At 41.8% G+C, this 20,579-nt stretch overlaps 1 protein-coding gene across 1 annotated transcript; it reads left to right on the top strand.

The window, feature by feature from the left end:
• The first annotated feature begins 3,928 nt into the window (after window positions 1-3,928).
• Window positions 3,929-20,200, top strand: LOC113013547 (synaptophysin). Its single transcript, XM_026154550.1, has 8 exons — window positions 3,929-4,011; window positions 9,407-9,472; window positions 13,319-13,443; window positions 13,722-13,920; window positions 13,993-14,184; window positions 16,708-16,923; window positions 17,289-17,369; window positions 18,422-20,200. Exons 1-7 carry the CDS (start codon window positions 3,994-3,996, stop codon window positions 17,352-17,354), a joined length of 882 nt encoding a protein of 293 aa, XP_026010335.1. The 5' UTR covers window positions 3,929-3,993; the 3' UTR covers window positions 17,355-17,369; window positions 18,422-20,200.
• Window positions 20,201-20,579: the final 379 nt, after the last annotated feature.

A 20,579-nucleotide genomic window follows, 5' to 3' on the forward strand; every position in this document is an offset into this window, starting at 1 on the left:
ATATTTGTGTGGGCTGAAATTTTATGGTATTCTAAATATTTTGGACAATTATTCATTATTATAGTGTTTATATTGACTCTGCTTTCCTCTGTGTCATAGTTTAAATATTTATCTGTAAAGAGCAGAAACTCTCTCATTCAAACAGGCTGATTGGTGAATCCCAGATGGACCCAGACCGGCTGGATCAATTTTACTTGTCGACTTGCAGCCTCAGCTCGCGTCATTCTTCCTTCTGGACACGGCTTCGAGTCCCAAAGTGCAGAACAGCATGGTATAAACACGGCAGCTTTCCTGCAGCAGGCCTCATTCAGAGAAAGAGACTGTGGCTTTGATCTCCTACCTGACGCTGTGTGAATTATTTATGACTATTTTACTTCTTCATTAAGTCGCATTATGCTCATCTGTTTGTTTGTTTTTGAAAACATGCATGTGAGGATAGATGGCTGTGCCTGTGGATGCTAATAAAGGAATCTGAACAATGCACCTTTGTAAATATATGATGATAAATAATATAGGTGTATGTTAATTCTCAGAGTGGCTTTGTCCACTGCTTCAAAAACATGTTGTAAAAATGAACTTAAACCAAAGGATATGTGGGACATTTTTTACTTTTAATTTCATTGATTTTATTTTCTATTTGTCACGGAAACATCATTGTCATCAGGAAAAAGATACCTTTTAATAAATGCAGATACTGGTTCATTTTGCCTGCGGTCCATGGGCAAGTACAGACTATATTAAATGAAATCTGATGTATTTATTGTTGCAACTAAACTGCATTTTGGTCACCTCCATTATCTTGTGTTAAATGTGTTTTAGTGTGGTCACCGTATTGTTACAGGGCAAACATTTTTCTCAATGCGTGTTGATAGAATAAGGAGCTGTGTGCCTTAGAACTCCTGGAGCTTTCAGTGAGTTTCCCCCTTGAATGCTTTTTGGTCCCCCACCCACTAAAATCCTGGAAGCAACCCTGGTGGTTAAACGTAGAGATGCATAAACTCACAGCTAAAATAGGGGATGCTGCAGTATAAATTTATATTTTTATTCTCATCAGAAAAGTAGCTTCCAAGTGTTGTCTTGACATCAAATGTATGGATGAAATGCAGACTGAATTTTTTCAACTGCCCAGTCTGTGTTAGAGACATGCATATTACTGAGATCCTTCAGAGTTTCCCAATCTTATCTTGAAAAAGCCCAAACTCTGTTTGAAGGTTGGGTTTGTTACAAAGGATCAAAACCCACCACTGTAAAATAACATTACAAAAACATGTAGCATAAAATATTACAAGGGCCTACCTGTGAAACAAAATGTGTCACTATTGTACCTACCTGTGTGGAGTGACAGGTCTGACCCAGTCTGATGTGGTCTGAGCTCCCTCTGCTGGCTGACTGAAGGATGAGCTCCAGTTGAAAGAAGGAAGGAAGGAAGGAAGGAAGGAAGGATGGAAGGATGGAAAGGATCACTCACTCAAAATCCGTCTTTCAGTCCTAACTGGAGCTCAGCTAGCTCATTTGATTCAAACAGAATTAACAGCCCATTTCCATCTGTTGCCATTTCCATGACACACACACCAAACCAGCAGACATAGCCTGTTGCCATTGTTGCACAAAGGTCAGGGAAACCTGTGCCACCTGAAAGCCATGACATAATCTTCCCTCTGCCAGGGATACCACATGACCACACGTAAAACCCCACCTTCCAGGTTCCTCATTGGCAGATATGCGTGTGATTGGTTGTTTTAAATGTTTTCTACTCTTTATCTGTTTCACTTTAAACCTTCTCCTGTATTTATAAAGCCTATAAACCACCATATCTAGGAACAGCTGGAGGTTTTACCTCTTTAGAGTCACTTCAGCCCAAATTATCTTGAGAAGGGGAAGGGGCGGGGAGGTCATATAAGGGCTGGGTGTGTTCTCCAACTCATTTGTCTGATCTGTGCCATCCTGACACACCTGCAAGTCTGTTTGAAATGATGCTGCTAATTGCTACAAGAATTTATTGTTTGTCCTTTGACTTAAAAACTGCCACTCTGAGATTTGGGGTCACTTTGAAAAGCCCTTGTTTTGACAGAAAAGTATGTTTGAGCTAATATGACGTTAAATTCACAGGTGATTTTTATGTAATATCTTTAGGGGAGTACGTAGTGTTTTAGGGTTTTTTTTGTTTTTTTGTTTGTTTGTTTGTTTGTTTGTTTTTATTCAAATCCAGTGAGTTAAAATGCTAACCAGAGATGCTTGCACACACTGATGAGTGTCTGGCACATCAGCATTTATGGGTTTAATTATGACGTCATGGTCAACAGCTCCATGCAGTAAAAACTTCCCCCTCAAAATGAATAAAATGAATACAGCATACCACCTGTACACACTACTCCCTTCATGAGCAGCACCATTTGGTTCTTGCAGACTTCTTGTCTTCTTGGTCAGCACGCACCAGGTCGGGTTAAAGCCTGTGTCTTCTCTTCTGTGAAGGGCGTAGTGCACACCATAGCAGGAAGTCATAAGTAGTGTCTTTAATCGGCACCACACTTTCCAGCTGTGCTGATTGTTAGAGGTTTTATTTATTGATTAAACAGTGACTTTGCATGATGAGTACTGCTGGAACACCAGGGTGACGGTTGTTTAAGATACTGTGCTGTGCAAAAGTCTTGACACACGACAATTCTTCATGTTTTAGGGAAACGAGTACAACAGTTTATTAAAGGAACATGATTTTTTGCAAATGGTTGTTGTTAATGAAGTTTATAAAGAGCCAATTTTTTTAAATGAATCATTCCACTAAATGCAATCAATGTTACTTTAACTTAAAAATATAACTATCTTTCAAAAGCACCGACTTACTGAAGTGACCTAAATGTTTTTGAACTTCAGTCGTCTAGCTTAATGCAATCTCTCAACAAATCAACAAGTGATGATGTTAATCATAATGACCTCTGAGTGGCAGGGTGGGGGGTGACTGAGAGGCACAGACTGTAAGTAAAGGATAAATGTAGCATGCTGGTTTAAGTAAGGTCTTATTCTTTTTAATGACCACCAGGGGGCGACTCCAGTAACTGCAAAAATGAAAGAAGACTTCATATTTGCAGTTTCTTGGTAGACTGAGAAAATAGACCTAGACTCTCACGGACTATGGTATGAATAAAATCAGTCCTAGCTTAAAGTACTCCTGAATACAGCACAATGTTCATTTTTGTTAACTGTGGTCATTATCAGACTCACATGACTTCTGACTCACACCAGGATGGCTGCAGTATCATAAAACCAAAAGTGATCAGGTGGCTAGCATCAAATAATTATTAGTAGTTATTGTTGTATCGAAACTCCATAATGCAGTCAAAGATGTTGTTTATACCTCAGTCTACATGTGGATACTGATGGGAACAGTTCCTTGTCTACTCTGAATTTCATTTTGGAACATTTGTATAGGAGTGCTCCCACAGGCACAGAGGGACCAGGATGAATGCCACTGCAATACGAATGTCTGTCAGAAATTTGGCTTTAAACTTTGACAAAAATTGAATTAAAGCCACTGAATGATTCAGGATTAAGATCTACTTGTATTTGTAACATATATTGGTTCCTAAATTGTGTAAGCATTAAATGTTTATTTGAATTAACTGTTAAATCAAATTATGAGCTGAGGTTTTTGTTTTAATGTTATAAAAATATAAATCTGCGTTACAGATTACATTTATACGTCACGTATTGGGTCACATGATCACAAGCACGTCACCACCACCTTCTACCGTGATGACGCAATCCCCCCCCTCCAAGAAATAAAAGCTAAATTTTTAATTTAATAAAATAAATATTTTTTTTTTAATAATCATATTTAATGTTTGTTTTTTTTTATCTGAAATGTTTCTTTGTTCTTGTTTTTTTATAGTAAATAAAATGATGTCGTGGACTCAGACACAGTCCCGGCCCCTCCACTCAACCCCCCTCACGCCTTCCCCCTCCCAGATCTTCTCGGTCCTCTCGACACTCTGCAGGATGGACGTCGTAAATCAGGTACAAACACTCCACATCCGCCTTTTATATATATATATATATATTTCACCTGTCTGCTGCGGGTTGATCAGCTGTGGGTTCGGGTTGTGTTCGTGTTTCGGTTCGGAATTTGTATGCATTCTGCCTCCCGGTAAAGCATCTCCGTGTCGGCCGCAGGAGGCGGCTCCGACAGCTGGCGGAGGATGCCCGGGAGGAGGACATGGAGAGACGGAGGGGAGAGGCTCTCCGGACCGGGCTCGGTTCTTCATGGTGGTCCATATGTTTGTGTGTTTGTACCACTGTGTGTGTGTGTGGGAGGGAGGGGGATGTGAGGCGGACTGCGGGAGGTTTGGAAACAGGAGTGGCTGTCTGGGGTTTCCATCCCTGCGCCACGGTGTCTGCAGGAGGCCCGAAACAAAAACGCACAAACATGAAAATATCAGCAGCCCCGTGCGCCCGTGATGAAATGCTGTGTGTGTGTGTGTGTGTGTGTGTGTGTGTGTGTGTGTGTGTCTGGGCTTGTAAAATGGCAGCCGGGGGGGGGGGGGGGAGGGCGTCCTCTCTGCTCGGGATGCTGATGCTGATGATGTTGCGGGTCTGCCCGGATCTGTTTTTCTCTCGCCGTTTTCCTTCTACCTGATCCGCGTTATTTAACCCGGGTCTAAGCGGGTTCACCCAGATGATTCAGCTGCTCCTCCTCTTCCTCCCACCCCTTCTCCTCCTCTCCTTCATCAGCTACCTTTTAAGATGGAGACCGAGAGAAAAGCCAGCATTGCTTCGCCGTTAGTTTCTATCACAGCCCGATATTTCATATCCAGCTGTTGTTTCACCGCCGCTTTATTTTTACTGTTTTAAACTACAGAGGAGAAAAAAGCCCGGGAAAGCTGATGAAAGCTGCTCTGTGTCAAACGTGATTTCAGTCCAAAGCTGACTTCTGTCGGCCTCTTTGATCGCTTGCATTTAATTAATGATGTCATATCTGAGTGTTCTGTGTTACGCTTCATAACAAACTCCAGAATTTTACGTCCCTCCGTTTAAACGCAGTTTTTGTAGTTTCCCACTGCAGAATTTAACCATGTCCACCACCAGGGGGCAGCATTATTACAAGTGTTACAGATGTTACTGCTCGTTTCGTCTTTAATATTTTTTATGGACTTGTGGTGGTTAAAACGAACCAATTAAAATCAGAAAACTCTTAAATCCTCGATTTCTATGTTTTAATGTAAAAATATAACTGAAACATTTGGTTTTCCTGACTCTGTCATGAATAAATGTTACACTCTGATTAAATATGGCCAGTTGAGCCTATGTGATGATCTCTGTGAAGGAGAACCTCTGAAACATTTGGTGTGAGGGCTTTTTTTTCTGCTCTTGGCTTGTTTGTATCATAAAGAGGGGAAATCCCTGATACGGTCTGCTCTGGCTGCCAGCACAGAGGCCCAACCAAATATTCAGTTTTGGTCAAAGGGGAGGCACATAAGGCTGGATTGTTTCTCATAAAAGGACCATTGTGAACTCTGTGAATCTTGCACAGTCACTCTACTAGTGTCCAACAATAAAAATATGGCGTTGGACATGAGGAAAAAATGGGTCCCCTTTAATGTTTTAATATTCACACGATGCACAAAATAAAAAATCAGGAGCTCAGAAATGCTTTTTATTACAGACCACAGCAGCCGTACAGATGTCCAGTTTCACACATTTCTAGCTGATGCTCCTGTTTTTGGGGGGGTTTTGCCGGTAAAGCTGAGCTACCTTTCAGGCCCATCACAGCATGTGTTTGACATGATGGTGGTTTAAAAACACATTCGTACTCCCAGTGCATTAAATTTAACAGTCTAGCAGTACTCTAGTCTTTTTTTCAGCGTGCTGGGATGTGCTTCAGAAGAAGAATCTCTCCAGGTGAGGAAGGGTAAAGGCTGAAGGATGTGTATGTTCACCATTTTCACACTTGTTTTTGACAAAAAAGATCTTGTTTTGAGGTTGAAAAAAATATAATAAAATAGTTTTGTGCCATGTTAACCACATCCCAGAAAGCAAACACTTACCATCTGCAACCAGATGGCTACAAATGAGTCCAAAACCCGTGGCTATGATCCTGCGCAGTCTATTTTAGATCTCAAAGGAGTGCACTATTGTTTGTGGAGGTGGTATTCAAGCACGTTGTCCAAAATTTCATATTTGTGGGAAATGGATTTCATATCTTTTATATGTTTTCAGCTCTGCTCTTGATTACATGGTCAGATGACGGCACTGCAGTTTGCATGGCTGCAGTATCTGGTTATCCTCCTCTGAGCTTGTGACCTTTTTACCCCTCGGCTGTAAAAGGCTGATGGGGCATTGTCGTCTCACTGACGGGCGGGCGAGCAGCATGGAAGTTTGTGAATGCAGAATGAGGCAACATATTAGCCCATTTACTAACAACCATTCACGAGTTCGAGTCTCGGTGACCTCGACCTTAAGGTGAAAAACTTGGTGAAACTTGAGAGCAGGGCCACATAGGATTTTGAAATTGTTACCGTAGCTGTGTCTGTTAGGAGGCTGAGGGGTAGCACTGGTGGGTGCAGGACACAAAGTCCCGAGGCTCACCCATGTGCCACAGCCTTTGGGAACTCTGGTCTGTGGTCTGTGTTGGATGGGGAACATCTGTAAAATAATGAAAGAAATGTTTTTACCTGAAGAGAAGCAAAGTCGGGGAATTTTTTTTATGACCTGTAGGTGTGCAAAAGGTTGGGATTCTGGTCTGGTGGGACGAACAGACTCTAGTTTGAGAAGCCATTTTATTTTAAAGCTGCCGATTAAATGGTGCTGGTGTTTCAGCAGGAACGCACAAAGTGCCAAGCAAAGAACTTCACAACATGGTGGAGAGTGGCACATTGCCATGGAGACTAAATTACTGTGCTGTGCATCACTTTTTAAAATGAAATCGGCGGTTTGTCTGCTAAATGTGTGGATAAATGTGTCCACTCTGCAGCCAATCACAGACCCGCCTTCCTGATCAGTTTATTCAGCTCTGATGTCGCAGGTACGAGGTGAACAGGAATGGAGACGGCTCAGTCCCCTGTGGAGCTTCCCGTACTGCACGTCCACCAATGGAGACGGAGCAAATTCCCGTCTCGCACACTGAAGCGTGTCAGTCAGTTATCCATGAGATTCATGTGTTTACTGACTGTTCCTGTAGCTTCTTTTGAATGTAAACAAATACTGAAAAGGGAATACCTTTATTCGATAAAGATCCAGTTTAACTGTGAAAGGTAACAACTGAACGATGTTCCCTCCTACTGTCAGAGTCTCAGTCAGTAAACAATCATTTCAGCTCTGCTGGCTGGTTTTATTGGATGTTAACAACAGATTCTGGCATCACTCCTCCTGAGATGAGCCCGCTCAGGCAGACCAGTGCAAAACTCCTAGAAGTCTGAGTCGACCTCAGCGCCGTCTGAGTGTTCATCAGTTTAAAATATCAGCATTTAATTAATTACTATTTGCTGTTAAGGATCTCGTGCATTTTTATTCTGCTTTAAACTGTTATCTGCAACATTTGAGTCTTTCAGTCTTCACTCTTTCATTTCTGGAATATGTCTGCATATAAAGTGAAGGCAAAAGCATTCTATAAATTCCTGTTTTTCCATTGTTGTTCATTTTTACTTCATTATATTTTCATTAGCCCTGCGTCAGATTGGCGGCCTGTCATAACCAACCTCAGAGACAGTGTTATAGTCCTAATAAAATAAGCTTACAATCCCTTTTTTGGTTTTATATAAAGTAGTGCCAGTTCACCACATGTGTCTCAAGGTACTTTATAATGTAAAGTCACAATATACAATAAAATAAAAATTTACTGGAAGTACTTTGATTATTAAACAGAACCTTTTAAAGTAATAAGTGAATAAAGTGAAATTAACTGTATTTGATTACAAAAACAACTTTTTGCTTGTTTTTATTCTTTTATTGAGCCATAAGTGTGTCTGCAGTTATGTTTGGTAATGAATGTAATACTATAATATCCCTAAAGCCTGTTTAATACCTTATCCTTGGCACCTTTATGCGAGTGTTGAATATCCCACGAGCCGAGCAGCAGGTTGAAATCTGAGAGGAAGAATGGATCTGTTTGTTTGAACACGGTGCATGATGCTGTCTGTTTGCAAGATGTGCTTGATGTGTATTTAAATCTGAAATGAAGATTTTAAAGTTCAATTTAAAATGAAGGATTGTGACATTGAACGCATTATAATTCATGTTTAGGTACATGTTTAACTCATTTTAAATGAAGAATAATCAAAGCAGTGACTGAGTCATTGCCAAAAAGCTGAAACATGAAAGTGTTCCCAGAAAAAGAGATGATGATTTCAGATAATCTGGCAATGATTTTTGCACTGTTTAAAGAATTTTATGCATTTGTTCTCAAGTAATTGGATAATTATCAAAGTCTCAAAAATTTGAAATCTGTTAAGTCATTCACATCCAATTCTGTTAATTCTGAAGATTTCTTCGTTGAATTGTTCCAAATGTTTTTCAAACGATCCAAAAACATTTGCCAGTTTTTCTTCATTCCTGCGTGTAGAATAACGTCCCTGAAACGCTCTGGAATCAGAACAAAGTTGTTCTCTGACATTTTTAAAATTTCCCTGCACAACAAATCTTCTCCCGATCAGTGAAAATGAGTCCAGCTTTTTTCATTAAAGCTGAAATGAAGTGGTGAGAAAATCATTTTAACATCCAGAAACATATGCAAGGATCATTAAGACTGAAGGACTATTACACAGCAAACTGCGGGTTTCCATGTGCAGTTAGATCGTCTCCTACAACGTAAGAAAAGCTGTTCAGATTATTGCAATAAAGAAACTTTGTTGTGCAGTTGTGAATAACATGCATACAAAAATGTTATATACAGATAAATTCTGTCGCTTATTGCATGATGAGATTATCATGACGGTCTCCTCTCCACTCCCAGTGTCTGCATTTTAGACCTGCAGTCTGAATCATTCATTAAGTCAGCTGACTCGGTATGATGGGAATGTTTTTTAATGTTGCCAATATTCTCAGTGAATTGTTATTATTGATAACAACAGTTGAGCTCAAAGTTTCTCTTGATGAAAGTCTAAACATGTCGTTGATGGTTAATAGAAATAAGTCCATGAAACCACGCTGACCCTCCTCTCTGCCACCTAGCATCTCTGTAGGTGTTGGTTTGCTTGTTTTTGTTTTTCTAGGATGGTTTTAAAGTACAGAAAAGTTTGGAAATATTTTGGGGAAAAAGTTTTCTTCCAAATGTTTCATTTAGCAGAAATGATGCTGCTGTTTATGATGTTCTGGCCCTGAGTGAAAGTGCTCCTGACAGCAGGAGATCCGCGTGCTCGTCTTTCGTCAGGCTGCTCGGATGAACATAATTAACCAGTGTGTGTCTTTCTGTCTGCAGCTGGTGGCCCAGGGTCAGTTCAGGGTGCTGAAGGTTCCTCTGGGCTTCATTAAGGTCCTAGAATGGGTGAGTTCATCAGACCAACAGCTGCACCACAAAAACCTGCAACCACAGCACAGATGCACCGTATCCTCCAGAGTTTTTAAGGACGTATAACTCCCGGAGCTGAGTTCACGTTCCTGTTTAAAGCTCAGAAACATCATACACCATCAGAGTTTAATGGTTCACCTTAGATGAAAGCACAATTCACACATATCCATGATCATGTATGAACGAATAATTTTCTTCTGTTTAACAGCTGATCAGCTTTAATGTTAATATTTAAAGTACGCATTCATGACTTGTAATAAAAACATATAATAAAACATAAAAATCTTACTGTATCAGTTTTATTCTATGTTTGTAGCCTTTAAGCTGCTAAAAGTTCACTAACTGCAGGTATGATTCAGCTCCTACTATTAACGAGCTAACCTTCTGGTTTTATTTTGAAATAAATTGTAGATGCCAGCATCCACACAGCAGGGGGCGCTGTAGGGAGATTGAAATCCCCTCCCCCTCAACTCGCTCTTCTTTTGGTTTTTCGTTGTGGATAAAACCTCGTACATCAGCTCAGTCCGGAGGGTTTTTAAAAACAATTTAGGGACCTCATAACTTCATAGATGCAGGAGATATACACATGAATTTTTCAGATGTATTAAAGTTTTCATTACAAAAAACTCAGTGAGCTTCAGCATCATGGGATGTATCATAGTTTAAAATATGTTACAGTAGCAGAAAGAAGCATCGGTACTCCTGGTCGTTTGATCTGATTTATGATTGTTCACTGTGGGGGGAAAAAAACAACTTAAAATGAATTTTCAGTGAAATTTCAGGAGTCATTTCATCATCTGATATAAGTATCTGCTCAAAACAACCTTTAGCATATAAAACGTCTCCTTTTATTTATGTCTGTGAAGGTTCTCAGTCATCCAGGTCATCATATGGTAAATGGTAAATGGCCTGTATTTATATAGCGCTTTACTAGTCCCTAAGGACCCCAAAGCGCTTTACATATCCAGTCATCCACCCATTCACACACACATTCGCACACTGGTGATGGCAGCTACATTGTAACCACAGCCACCCTGGGGCGCACTGACAGAGGCGAGGCTGCCGGACACTGGCGCCACCGGGCCCTCTGACCACCACCAGTAGGCAACAGGTGAAGTGTCTTGCCCAAGGACACAACGACCGAGACTGTCCGAGCCGGGGCTCGAACCGGCAACCTTCCGATTACAAGGCGAACTCCTAACTCTTGAGCCACGATCGCCCCATAGTCTAAGGAGCTTGGAAAGAAAAAGCGTCTGGACTTTAAGTTGCTTGAAGACGTTTCACCTCTCATCCAAGAAGCTTCTTCAGTTCTAGGGTCAATCCCCTCAAAGAGGGACAAAAGGACCTCCTGATGATCCTCTACCTAATCACTTGAGCCAAGGTGTGAAAACAGGTGTGGGTCCTGGGTCCTGAAAACAGGGGGCGGGGGGTCCTTTTGTACCTCTTTGGGGGGATTGACCTTAGAACTGAAGAAGCTTCTCAGATGAGAGGTAAAACGTCTTCAAGCAACTTAAAGAAGTCCAGACGCTTTTTCTTTCCAAGCTCTTTAGCCTCCTTTTATTTACATTTTCACACCAGACTCGTCAAAAGAATCCCTGGTCGTGGTTCTTTGTTTATAATATGATCATATTTTTAGCAGCAGCGATGTTCATGTGGTATATGTAACAGTTTCAACATCTCACATTGATAACAGAGGGTCTCAGGTACAGACATCTGTGAAGATTGAAAACAAGCATAGACATAGATCGGTTGTCCTAATGATTTAATTAGCAGGTAGGAGAGATCGGACACTGATAGCTTCGTCAGTGATTACAGATCCTGTTGAAAGTGCTGTCTGTGGAGATCACTGGTTGCTTCACCAAGAGAAATGCGGAATAAAGCATGGGAGGTCTCAGCCAGTGTGCCTCAATACCTCAGATTAAATGTGAGCGTTTAGTTAGATGGACGTCCCAAAAAAAACCCTGTTAAATCTCAGTCCAGGCTGACCTTCACACACTGGCTGACAGGGCGCATGTTGACTTAACTTCATATATATGTTGTATCACATTGTCAGATCAACTCTATAAAACAAGTCTGAAAACATAAAACCTTTTCTAAACCTTCAGACAACAAGGAAATGGCTTATTCACAAATTCCACTGAGATGCCGAAGGCTGGATGGGAAGTGATGTAACAGCTTCAGCTCTCAGTACTGTATGTATGGTATTAAATATCACACACCCACACACTGACTGAGCAGATGGTCACAGTCAGACGGCCCAATCCCTACTTGGCAACGTGGATGTGGGTTCATGCAGCCTCCTTGCGAGGACCAAGTGTGAATTTTCAGAATTGTGTGGATGTTTTATGGCAAATTTATAGGGAAATGGGGACAGTCGAAGCAGCGGTTCATCAGGCTGTTTGAGCCTCACGGCTGGTCCTCACACGTGTCTGAGTGTTGGCTAGAAGAGCATCACAGCTGGTGTCTACAGATGTGGCAACAGCTGTAGAAAAGCAGGGACACTTTTTGGGACTCTAGTTGTGACACTAGTGGCAAAGCGGGAGCACAAGTGGGATCTTTTTGGCAACAATTTGTTCCAACAATGGTCTGGTATCAAGCCTGTTTCTTCTTAGATGTGCACACTTTTTTGTTTTTTGCACTTTCTTTTGCACAGTAACATATCTACCCTGGTTCAAAGTAGGTGTGCTGAGTGTCAGGTTTTTAGTTATCAGCAGGTAAAAGCAGAACAATCACAAAATCCCTGCCCCCAATCACAGGGCAGGGATAGCTCAGTAGGTAGAGTGGTCGCCCCATGATTGGGGACTATAAGGGGTCTGGATATTAAAAAAAATAAAAACTAGTAAAAACTGCAGACCTCCTTACAAACCACATCATACAGGAGTTTAAACTTTGACTCCTGGATACAAGACGATGAAAATAAATCTGGATCTTCCTGCATGTAAATCACGCAAGGCTGCGAACATCTTAATGATGACCCTGGTTTCACTTTCCTCCACGTTCTGTAGCAGGTGGGGAAATCAGTGACATCACACATAAAAACGTCACCAAGTTCCTCCCGCTGACTCAACGTGAAGCCTGTTTTCATCAGGCCGCTGAAGTCAGTGTGCACAGCTCTGTGAGGCCGAGGCAGTTGTTGGTTCGGTTCCTGTCTGATATGCAAAGCTTCGCAATGAGTCGCTAAACATAGACGTGACGATGAGTCATCATCCTGCAGGAGCCAGCGCCTCCTCTGCTTCAGCAGAACTGCATTTATATGTATTTAAAAAAAATAGCAGCAATTTTTAGCCACAGGAAGGTCATGGCCATGAAAAATTGTTTTTACTGAGGATGCTGTTTGCAGGTCAAAGGTCAGGTGACACAGTCATGTCAGTTTCTTCATCCTAAAGAGAGTCTATAAATGCATGTAACAGTTTAGTGTTGCTAAATTCAGTGCAATATTTGAGCAATTGTAAAAATCTGCCTGCAAGTGCTGAATTTATTTATTTATCAATAAAAAAATTAATTAAGCCGTCCTAATGAACCTAAATAACCTTCTCTACAAAAACACAGCTTCTCCTCTTGGAGGCAAATAAGTCTTCAGTCTCTTTGTGATATAATCATGATTTTTATTTTTCTAGTCTGAGTCAAACAGAGTGACCTCTGTGCAAAACCACGAATACATCGTGTTTTGGATTTTGGTCAGACTAAAAGGAAATGGAAATTAGAACCTGGAACAACTTTAGGAGTGAGATGAAAATGCTGTGCTATGCCACATACAGGAGGATACCACTGCTGCGAGTAATGCTTGTGATGTGTTGTTGCTCCTCCTTCTTCCTCCCCCAGTTCTTCGCCATCTTCGCCTTCTCCACCTGTGGCAGTTATTCCGGGATGTTCAAGATTGCGGTGGAGTGCAAGAACCGGACGCAGAGCGACCTGAAAATAGAAGTGGAGTTTGAGTATCCCTTCAGGTCAGAACACGCACAGACGCCATAAACTCTGAAGCTAAAAAATATTAAATAAAAAATTAAATGTTTAAACTTCTTTCAGCTCAATTTTATTTATAAATGTTCCTCAGGCAGGACCCCTGGGTCCAAAGCTTTGAGGGGTGTTTTGACCAGATGGTGTGACTGTCGGAGCTCTAAAGTTATTAACTGTGTATTAGTTCTTGTTGGTCACCAATGTCTGAACCAAATGTTGTATTTTTCACTTTAGCTTCACCTTCAATAACTTTAAACTCCTCTGTCAGACTCCACCAGGAGTATTTTCATGCCCCCACCTGTAAGTCTGAGAATAAAGAACCGATTTTCCTGGTTGGCGATTACTCCTCCTCGGCCGAATTCTTTGTCACCATCGGCGTCTTCGCCTTCCTGTACTCTACGGCGGCTCTCAGCATTTACGTCTTCTTCTTTGAAAAGTACAAGGAGAACAACAAGGGCCCACTGATCGTAAGTACAGCCACCCGACTTCCCAGTTGACCTCTGAATAACCTCCCTCACTCTGTCTTTGTGCCGTTTCAGGACCTGGGAGTCACCGGAGTGTTTGCCTTCATGTGGCTGGTGAGTTCGGCAGCCTGGGCCAAAGGTCTGTCCGACGTAAAGACTGCGACCAACCCGGATGAAGTCATCACTATGATCCCCGCCTGTAAAGAGGATGAGAACAGCTGCCGTGAAGTCCACGACCCGGTTATGTCTGGATTGAACACCTCTGTGGTAAGACTTTCACTGGGCCTGGGCACATCTGAGTCTTGCCATAGGACGGGGAAAGTTCATGGATACTACAATACTAGAATGTCAGTACTGACCCGCACAGAATATTACTGAGAAATGTCTGTAGGTTCTGAGTCATCCAGGGCACGAGAGTCTTAAGCACTCGAGTAAAAAGAAATTGGACTTCTTTCACATGAGCCAAGGTGTGACCCTGACGACTCGCCTGATGACAGAGTAGGTAAGAGACTCTCGGGACCATGTCCAAAGTGACGGCGCCTGTTACACACCGGCCTCGAGCCGGAGTGCAACACGAGGAAAGCAAAAAAAGATCGCAAAGAAGTCAATCACACAGCCACGGCTTTACAATGACTAGTCGTTTTATTAACTGGACAGGTAATGAGCGTCAGGGTGGGCATGGCCAAAACAACAAACAAAACACACTAGAAATAAACCAGAACTAACTTACCTATAGTGATAAAACCACAAAAGAAAATACAAGCCTCTTACCTGTCTTCACTAACCAAAACAGGAGAAAAAGGTTCTAAAAAGAAAAGTCTTCCCACCCCTACAGCTACCATGTCCAGTTAGAGGTCTTTTTACACCGTTTACACTGCGGTCTAGCGCTTCTCATCCCGGAAAACTCAGTCACACAGCACACGGGGCCAAACACGCAGCTCGCTGGAAACAGGAAGCAGGAGGGGCTGCCGGCCTAGTCAGTTCCCAATTTGTAGCCGGCCTCATTCCATCTTCCCCCGATGGTCAGCCTCCACCTGGAAACTTACATAGCACAAACATCACAGAGTACAAACAACGCCCCCCTCTGGTGTGGTGAGTGACAGTACCACACGGAAACAATGACCTGGCTCATAACAGCGCCTCAAGAGGAACTCATGAGCAGTTAGAACAGAAGTCCAGTAGTCTTCAACTCGAGCTTAAGATTAATGAGAGATTAAAAAAAAAAAAATTCAACATGTCAAAGAAGCAAGATTTCAGATATAATGTCAACTAAATGACATAAACTAAATAACAATGACACGTTTAGCACCGGATTATAAAGAAAACTGGTGCTGGATCAAACTCTCTGTTTATTGAAGATGGGTTTAAATTCACTTGTTTCAGGTCAGTGACATAAATGTTTAATTCTGTCTTAAAGTAAGACAGATTTCACACTTGGCTGTTTTTGTACTGATGAAGTAACTGCTGACGGGGCACTCGCACTTTGTTGTCCTCCTTCTTTTCCTCCTCTTCCTTTCTACCTTTCGCTTTAATGGATTATCTTCCTCCATCTGACCCTATCCATAGCATCCTCCTCCTGCTCCGCCACATCAACCCTCTGCATGTCCTCTTTCACTAGAACCATAGATCTTCTCTGAGGTCGTCCTCTTTTCCCCCTACCTAGCAGCTCCATCTTAAAAATCCAGTCGATCAGTGTACGTGCCCAAACCCTCTCAGCTTTGCCTCTAGGACTTTGTGTCCAAACCGCTCGACCTGAGCCGTCCCTCTGATGGACTCCTTTCTAATCTTGGTCACACCCAGCTCGACCTCCTGTCTTGCTGTCAGTGCCACTGTCTCCAAACCATACAGTATAGCAGGTGTCATTACCATCTCCCCTTTCTCTCTTGCTGCTACCTTTCTGTCACTCCTGCTCCTCTTCACCTATCTTGTGCGCTGTCGGTTGCTTTAGATGATTGATCGTGACACAGGATGTTGATTTTGATCTTGTTCTTTTCGTCTTCACCATCAACCCTGCTCCCTGTTACTGTAACCTAAATACGTGAAGAAAAAAAAACTTTATGCCCCTAAATTTCAAGGTGCCTCCATGATTTACTTTTATTAATCAGGATGCTAACTTAAGCTAATGAATACAGTTTATTTTCAGTTATTGTTTGTACTTTGGATGGTAGAAGGCATTAAAAAAAAAAAAAGAAAACAAAATCAGTTCTTTATCAAATGAGGGTGGATTTGGGAACCTCTTGGAGCTGAAAGAAACTCTTAAAGCACTGAAGACTGCATTTGCTATATTTAGTCACTCAGTGAGGCCTCAACCCCAATAATGCAAAACTTAAAGCCATAATATACTTTAAATGGCCGAGTTATCCCCATTCACCTAAAACAGGTGAATTTCTGTCTTTTGTCCTGCCTGCCTCTTCTCACTCCTAAGCTGTCGCAGCCCTCGATCGTTCTGCCAGCGGATTCTTCCTGTCAAAAGGGAGTTTTTCCTTCCCACTGTTGCCAAGCGGCCAAGTGCTCATAGGTCGTCTGTCTTTTGGGGTTTGTTTCTAATATTGTAGGGTTTTTGCCTTGAGGTCACCTTGAGGTGACTGTTGTGAATCGGTGCTATATAAAAAAAAAATACTGATGCATTCAACTGCAAAGTTCTAAGCTATTTTAACATGGGAGTCTATTGGGATTGACTAGGTTTTGCAGAAGTGGCCATTGGAGGAAGTGCAGCTCTTGGCACTTCTATCAGAATCTGAATTTGGTAACAGAGAATGATGTGATAACCCTCAGCTTCTCCTCTTGCAGGCATTTGGTTTCATTAACCTGATCCTGTGGGTTGGAAACCTCTGGTTCGTCTTTAAGGAGACGGGCATCATCGCTCCCTTCATGCGGGCTCCGCCTCCTGAGAGCAAGCCTGCCGCACCCGATGCCTACGGCCAGCAGGGAGCCTATGAGCAAGACCCGTATGCCAGCAACCAGGGAGGCTACCAACCTGACTACAGCCAGCAGGGATACAACCAGGTGAGCAGACGCACTGATGATGCTGGTAACGTCAAACCTGGAACCTCAAGGGAAGAGTTTAGCTGAAGCTTTGTGACTCGGTAATTTGATTTTGGTTGAAACATAATTTATCTCCTGATGACCTGTTTGATCAGAACAGACATCTCTAACATCTGCTATTCAGATGATGGGTCAGTTAATTACATTATATGTGATAATTAATGTATATGATAATTGTTTAAAACAGAAACACTTTGCTGCCCATGACTGTAGATTGAATTTTAGTCTTTGAGTCTGACATTTTACATACAAAATAAGTGATCATTAATCAAGAAAACTGAATTCATCCTATGTATTTTTTTTATTTTTTATTTTTTGTCGTCCAGGAAGCGCAGTATGGTCAGGGCTATGGCCAGCAGGGGGCGCCCACCTCCTTCTCCAACCAGATGTGAGCTGACAGGAAGAAGGTGAGATTGTGGAGGCTTAGTGAATGCCTCCTTGCTGCGTTTAAGTTGAAGGTTCAATTTGAAGCATCACTTTTAGTATGTTGGGCCTTATAATTTCTGTTTCTTGGAGTCAGAAGTTTCCATATTTAAAACTGAGGTTGCAGTACGACGACATCAGCTAGGTGCAAAGCATGCACACAGATATCTTCCAATTATTAACAGACTAATAAAACACTAGAATTTCACTCACCAAAACTGAAGAGCAAACCTCTTGATGGCACATCCCTCACATCAAGCCATCATATTTCTCAGTTTAGTTAAAAATACAAGAGGGTCCCAGTTCAGTTTACCAGGTTGAGTAGGTAACCCATACACCATAAGGCTAATACAAAGGTCCAGAGTGGAATCCACCTAAAGGCCACTTACTGTTCATCTTCCCCCTCATTTTTCTCCTAGATTTCCTGTCTGCTCTCCACTGTTCCATCACAATATCCAAAAATATATTTAATGAATGCTCAGGCTTTGTACCAGGCTCTAAACATGATTTTTACTTTATTTTTATTTTACTGATGTGAAGCCGGACACTTTAACACAGCAGTCTCTGGGGATTTTTGGAGTCTGCCTCAAGTGGCCATTAATGGAACTGCAGTTTTGCCAACCAAACCCAAGGACCTCTATCAGAATGTTTTTTCACATCTTTAAATGTGTGATCTAATACTGTGTTCATCTGCTGTGTATTTATTGAAACAATCATGAATGTAAAGCTTCATATTCATGCGTAGGAATGTTGTGAAATGTTTGGGGCTCTATAGGGGGACTAAGATGTCATCCTCGTTTATTTTCTCTCGCTATTTTTAGGGATTTGACTGTAAATTTTAAAGATTAAATATTGTATTTTTGTTTCTGGTTTCTCCAGGATGGGGATTCGTTTTTAGTCACTGACGCAAAACATTAAACTCGAGGTTAATGTTGCTTTTTCAAAAAGACTCGTCGGTGAATGAAGGTCATTTGAAAAAAGCCAGCAGCTTTTATTTATTTAATCAGATTTTTTTCCATTTGTCTTTCCTTCACAGGACAAGTCGGAGTGAACCAACAGTGGGTCGCTTGCAACCAACCCACAATGTGACACTCCTGGCTGCAAAGTTAATGGGTGGGGTGGGGGAGGGATGAGGGGAAAGGGGGGGTTAGATGTTCACTATAATGAATTGATGTGTAAATGACTAAAAAAGAGAGTTATAGATAATAAATCCACAACTTGAAGAATCCACCAAGACATCGGTGACGAATAGAAACCTGAAACCAGTGACGATGTTGATAAGAGTTATTCATATTAATTAATCTGTGGAGAGAATGTATGTTTGTGTTGTATAGATATCACTATGAACAGATATATAATATAGACTGAAATGTTTCCTGTTTCCTATTGAGCTGCCCTGCCCAAAGTTTTATGCCCCGCCTCCTTACATCAGCAAACCAGATTCACACCAGCCAATCGTGAAGCTGTTGAGACTGGGTCCACACTGAGAAAAATCCAATGAAAACCAGATTTAAACCAAAATGAGAACCACATTAAACAAACTAACAGAGCGTCTGCCAACATCACCTCCCCGCTGCATGTAAATATCAAACAGGAAGTGATGTCAATTTGAGCACATAGTAAAACCCAGTCCGGCCTACAGCATCACAGTGACGCCCGGTGGAAACTGGATCCAAAATGGCCCCTCGTCATTACAGTTTGCACAGTTTGTGTGTTTAATGGGCTCAGCCGAGCTTCGATCTGCTGTGTGTTACATTCCAGCTGCAGAAACGTCCATCTGGACGATCACCGCCACTAAAACTAAGCCAGATCTGATTCTACTGGCTTCTACTTTGGGTCTAAACTCGGCTAAGACCAATCTGATGATTTCAATGTACTGCTATGATGCAACGGAAACGCCCATCAGGAGCAGGCAGTACAGTTCACTGCCCCTCAAAGGGCTTCCAGATTTAAACCAATTAGAAAGTGAAGGTGGGCTTTTGGAGGCGGGGAGCCTAAAAAGAGACAAATGAATGGAAGACTAAGTATGGGATAATTATTTGGACTGACTTTGCAAAGCCTCTGACTTTGCTTTGTTCACAAAGATCAGAGGTTTTAAGCAACAGCTGTTTCCAGTACCCGATAAATATCTTTACCTGGAAACGGTTTCTATGCAGACAGCAGCTGATGATTACATCCTGATACAAGTTGTTGTGCTATGAGTCTACATTTGTGGCATCAACAACTCAATGGCAGACCAAAATTTTAGATGACTGGTTTCTTGGAGTTTTTCCACCTTGATGGGGGTAAATTTCCCCACTTGGAAACTCACTTTTCCCATTCTAAATGGTGGCGATGTGAAAATTCAGAGCACAAAATTCAGTTAAGATTCCTCCATGACTTACATGTTGATCTCAGTTATTGGCTTAAATCTTCAGATGGATGCTTCTGTCAGCGAGCTACTTTGAAATGTTGCAATTGTTTTTTAAATTTATTTTAATTTGTCTTCTGTTAGCCAATCGAGTCTTTCTGGAAAGTTCTGGGTCTATAAAAAAGTGATGCTTCTTCCTCTTCTTCTTCTTCTTGGGTTGTTTTTCTTGAAAGTGAAGCTGTTTTTAGCGTCGGTATCTTCCTCCCGCATGGTGACGTGTTTACTGCTCGTGTCGTTCAGTATCTGAAGATCAGTGTGATTCTACTTCCTGTTTCCTGTGTGTGTGTGCGCGTGTGTGTTTGTGTGTGTGTGAGACCATTACCTGTCCATACCACTTCATTGGCTCTTTTTATCCTTTCTCTCATCTTTTATGCTTTTAATTCTCCTCCATTCACTTTTCTTTCTTTCCTTGTTTTGTTTTTTTTACCCTCCCTCTTTATTCTTCATCATCCTCTTCTTCACCTCTGTGATGTGTCCTCTTGTGTCACAATAGTCTACCCGGCATCAGTAACCATGGCGATGGTGTTGACAGTGATGATGTGTGTGACTTGTTGCTATGGAGACATCCCCAACCCAATTCCCCCTGCTGTGTTTATTCAATGGAAAGTTTCAATAAACGACAAACTCATCTCAGTCTGATTTTGTGTCTTTATACAGTCGAGTGAGCAAATGAAGGGGAAATGAAACTGGGAAGAAAAGGACACTAGATGGGAAATGCACATGCTAGACCAGGGGTAGGCAACTCCAGGCCTCGAGTGCCGGTGTCCTGCAGGTTTTAGATGTG

This window comes from Astatotilapia calliptera, chromosome 20 (genome assembly GCF_900246225.1).
Source record: "Astatotilapia calliptera chromosome 20, fAstCal1.2, whole genome shotgun sequence".
In the NCBI taxonomy this organism is placed as follows: Eukaryota; Metazoa; Chordata; class Actinopteri; order Cichliformes; family Cichlidae; genus Astatotilapia; species Astatotilapia calliptera.